The sequence below is a fragment of the Archocentrus centrarchus genome, chromosome 19 (assembly GCF_007364275.1).
Source record: "Archocentrus centrarchus isolate MPI-CPG fArcCen1 chromosome 19, fArcCen1, whole genome shotgun sequence".
NCBI classification, from domain to species: domain Eukaryota; kingdom Metazoa; phylum Chordata; class Actinopteri; order Cichliformes; family Cichlidae; genus Archocentrus; species Archocentrus centrarchus.
This window is the reverse complement of record NC_044364.1, coordinates 4097494-4101747: the sequence shown is the minus strand read 5'-3', so window position 1 is coordinate 4101747 and position 4254 is coordinate 4097494. Positions and strand designations below refer to the sequence as shown.

General features: G+C 45.6%; 1 protein-coding gene across 1 annotated transcript; it reads right to left on the bottom strand.

The window, feature by feature from the left end:
- Positions 1 to 349: 349 nt before the first annotated feature.
- Positions 350 to 3447, bottom strand: sox8a (SRY-box transcription factor 8a). The gene is made up of 3 exons (XM_030755076.1): positions 2866 to 3447; positions 2145 to 2392; positions 350 to 2046 (listed from the first exon to the last, which is right to left on the bottom strand). Exons 1-3 carry the CDS (start codon positions 3273 to 3275, stop codon positions 1268 to 1270), a joined length of 1437 nt encoding a protein of 478 aa, XP_030610936.1. The 5' UTR covers positions 3276 to 3447; the 3' UTR covers positions 350 to 1267.
- Positions 3448 to 4254: the final 807 nt, after the last annotated feature.

The following is a 4254-nucleotide window of genomic DNA, read 5'->3' as shown; positions in this document are numbered from 1 at the left end:
TCCAGGGCCTTGCGGACATGTGAATAAATCAATGTTCCTCCTGTCTGGCAGCCTTGTTGTCGTTGGCACCCGGGTTGTCATGGTAAACTGCCGAGACAGGGAGCCACTGAGCTGAAGCAGCCGTCTCAGACCCACACAGGAAGTGTTTAAAAATGGGTGTGTTTGTCCTAAAGATACCACGGTCACCGAGTGGCTGGAACATGCAGCAAACATTTATTCTTGGTGAACCTGCAGCTTCACTGCACAGTAGTTCTACTCAGATATAATAAGCACAACCCCAGCTTCATTTTTGGTTATTTTTATTTTCAAGATTGCATGTTTTAAACATCCATTGAGTGTAGGACTTGTCTATAAACCACCGGGCCAAGCCACTCTTCTTTTATGTTACTAATTTGCGTGTTTTGTGTGGTGCCTCTGGAAAACCTCACGCAGCTGTCCTGCCCATCAAACCTTGCGGCTGATGGACAGGACAGCCGCAGCTTGGACTGTGAAATTAAGTAATCTCCTTACAGGAAACCCAGCAGGAGCAGCTGTCAGAGGGGAAATGAAGCAGCAGCGGGGAACCGATCTGCAGAGAATAACTGATAGGACCAGGACTGGCTTCAAAACCAGCTGTGACGCCAAAATTCACAGGTACAGCTTCCTTTTAGGTGAGCTCCACACTGAGCAAAAACATCCTCTGATTGTCAAACAATCATACATAGCCATGATAGGTAACACATACTGTAACAAACAGCTGAGTAGGCGTGGGCCTTTAAGGTTTCTCATTAAGAAAAGATACAATCTCTTGGTCATTATTGATGTAAATCACATTCTTACTGGCTAAAGAATAAAAATCCTTCTGGAAACGTGTCACTTTCACATAATGCTGTCATTAGCAAAGGGGAAAAAATAAAAAAGGCCACGACTTGAAAATGTATGAAAATTAGGAAACTATTTAACGTTGCCAGTTTTAGTGTGGAAAAGTGTTATAAAACACCGTGTCTGAAATAGGTGTGACTTTCATACTGAAATTTCATTAGTGTGGCATTTCAATGGAACATTTCAGTGTCCAAAGTGGGTTTAAATGTCATTCTGCAGGTGTTTATGCTCCAAGTCGAGAAAAACACTGAATATTTAGTTTTTTGTCTGAAAAATCAACAAATGCAGCAACATATTGACATACTATGTGAGTTATGGCCAGCAACAATCAGCAGTATTCTTCAGAAATCCTCAAACATTGTCAGTCTATTATTATCTGTCTATATGACCATGTTTCTTATCTTTTTCAAGGCCTGGTGAGGGTAGTATAGATAGGCTGCTCCCAGCCAGAAGGAGGACTATGTGTAGGTGGTGCCAAGGCTAAGCTGTTGATAAGTGGGGTAGCATAAGACCTGCGGGAGGAATTAAAGTATGGGTACTGATACAGACTAGCAGGGTAGCCAGAGAAAGCGGTGTAGAAGCTGGAGCTTTGAAGGTCAGTGTAGTCTGACTGGTTGGCAGACGAGGAGGAGGTGGAGGAGGAGGAGGAAGGGCAGGCGCCTGAACCCAGGGATGTGTACTCAGGTTGGTGTGATGATGGTGGAGGACTGGAGGAGTTGTAGTGACCTGGGCTCATCTGCTCAGTTTTAATCTGAGGTTTTTGGCCGCGGTCCTCGTGCAGCCCCTGGGTCTCACAATTGGAAGACAATGGTGGCATTCCGGCGGAAGTCCCACCAGATGTTTTGGACGGCCAGTTGGGGATGTTAGAAGTGTGACAGTCGGTGCTGGGTGGGATGAAAGAACCAGAGGGGTTGCCGGTATCTGGTGGAGTTAGAATAGTGGCGCCCTGGCTGGTTGGAGGCAGGTACTGGTCGAGCTCATGAACATCGAAGCCATCGATGGTGCCGATGACATCAGTGCTGAGCTCTGAGATGTCCACGTTACTGAAGTCAATGTTCTGACGGTTGGGAGGAGGAGCAGAGCTAGAGCTCATCGTGTCCACGGACCGACGGCTCTCATGTTTGGTCCCCGTGTGCAGGTCTGTTTTAGGGGTAGTGGGAGGAGTTGGAGGTCCATGAGACTGACCTGGAAAAAAAAGTGAACCTTAATCACTTTTTCCACACAGAATCATAAAAGGTAAAAGAAGTGAACTTCACTACATGCTCTAATGAAAAAATCATCACCTGTCCTGTCTGGATGGTAATGGTGGTCCACTTCCTCTGTGGCAGCCAGCCTGGCCACACCCGGGTCAATTTTATACAAGCCCTGCTGCTGCTGTTGGACCAGTGCAGGTCTGCAGTCCCCCTGGTCCGGTTTGGAGCTCTTGCGTCTTCGAGGCTGGTATTTATAGTCCGGGTAGTCTTTTTTGTGCTGCAGCCTCAGCCTCTCGGCCTCCTCCACGAAGGGACGCTTCTCTGTTTCAGAGAGAAGTCTGAGGGGGACAGGAATGAGTGAGAGAATAACTGAAGTGCTTTAAACACGGCAGGGAGAAAAGCTGCTCATTTGTAATCACTGATGTCAATAACTCCAGTTAACAGTGGAGAAGAACATCTTGCTCCATGCTCTAGTGTAATGTTTCAAGTATTTCCATTTTATTCTACTTTATATGCAGACTCCATTACAGAAACAGTCTTTTAGGTACATTTTGATAATTTAATGTAGTAATTTAACATGTGGTGGAGCTTTTGTAATAATTACTTTTATATAACTTTTACTTAAATAAAGGATTTGGATATTTCCTTTAAAAAAAACAAATAAAAAAATACTGCAGTTACTGAGCCATTACCGAAGAAATCCTAGTTTTTTATTTTTTTTGGCCCCCTCAGACCTGCCGCAGCTGTGAAATACTGTACAGGTGTTCATCAGATGAAAATAAAGCTTCTTGACATCCAGCAGTCAACTCACCGCCACAGTTTACCCAGCGTCTTGCTGAGCTCTGCGTTGTGCAGATGTGGGTACTGGTCCGCCAGCTTCCTCCGCGCTGCCTGCGCCCAAACCATGAACGCGTTCATGGGCCGTTTCACATGAGGTTTACTCTTCAGCCCCCTCTCTCCCTGACTGGGCATAGGCACCAGCGACCAGTCGTAACCTTTTAACACCTGCGACACCGCGTCGCGAATGCAGGCAGGGAATCGCTCGTCTTCCGGGCAACTCTCCAGTTTGCGCACAATCCCGGGCGGGCGCGAAACCTCCTGCGCTTTGGGCCTTGCTGGAGAGGCCGGAGAGTCTGAATCCGATCCATGCTGGGACGCAGAGCCGTCGCTTTCCGCTGGACTGCATGGCTGCTGCGCCACTGACTTGTTCTCCTCGGTCATGTTTGGTGTTACAAAGTTCTACTGACGCCCCAAATCCCAAAGAGCTCTCCAGTCGCGTAAAGGCGCGCAACTCTGTAGAAAGACTGTATCCCCACGTAAACGAGCAATATCCCAGATTTCTTGTATTGAACTTTCCATTCCACCTCACATCCTTCTCTAAGACCAGGCGAACTTGAACGACGTGCTGTTGTAGTCTACTGTTTTTTTTTTTTTTTTAGCATATTAGAGCTTGCGTCTCTCCACCCCTCCTGTCCTATTGGCTTTTTCAGTTTGAGTTCCTTCCAGAGCCCCTGAGTCTAGGTTCCTCTGAGTTTCAAGCAGAAGGAAGCAGAGAATCTACATTTCCAACATTTCAACTGTACTTTAAATTTCTCTGTTGCGCTATTTAACATAAAATTTCCACATTTCCATAATTGATTAATTTAATTGCGGTTCTTCTTTATTCTTCGGTTATTGTTTTTTCATTTTAATCTATGGGTAAGCACGTCATTACGTTTACTATACTTAAAAAACAACATGTTTTACTGCAGACAGGTGACAAGTTAATGGAAAATTCAGTCTAAGGAGCTGAGCTACTGCATGTCCACAGGGAAGCCTCAGTGCATCTCGGTGTGGATTCTACAAGTCTGGAAAACTACTGGAGGGATGGAACATTATTCTTCCAAAAGATATTCCCTCATTTGGTGTTTTTAAAGTGGTGCACTGTCCTCCCAAAATCTTCCACAGTTTGTCATTTGCCTCTGGAGACACCTCATGCCCTATGGATGTCGATCCGGAGGCGACCACTCCCATTAGGACGGAAATGTTTCATCATCCCGTAAAAGGGATCTTTTTAGAACATCTCTATTCATTTTAAGTTACCCTTTGCGGTAAGGCATTAGTTCTCAAATCATGGGGCACAGCAAACAGGCGGGGGCATTTATGTCCCGGTGTAAAAATTATTTAAAAAAAAAATGTTAGGAAATTCAGCTTGCATGCT

Coding starts and splice junctions, on each gene's coding strand:
- sox8a (XM_030755076.1), bottom strand. CDS start 3,275: ATGACCGAGGAGAACAAGTCAGTGGCGCAGCAGCCATGCAGTCCAGCG. Junction 2,393..2,865: donor ACGCTGGGTAAACTGTGGCG/GTGAGTTGACTG, acceptor TGTCCCCCTCAG/ACTTCTCTCTGAAACAGAGA. Junction 2,047..2,144: donor TTACCATCCAGACAGGACAG/GTGATGATTTTT, acceptor TTTTTTTTCCAG/GTCAGTCTCATGGACCTCCA.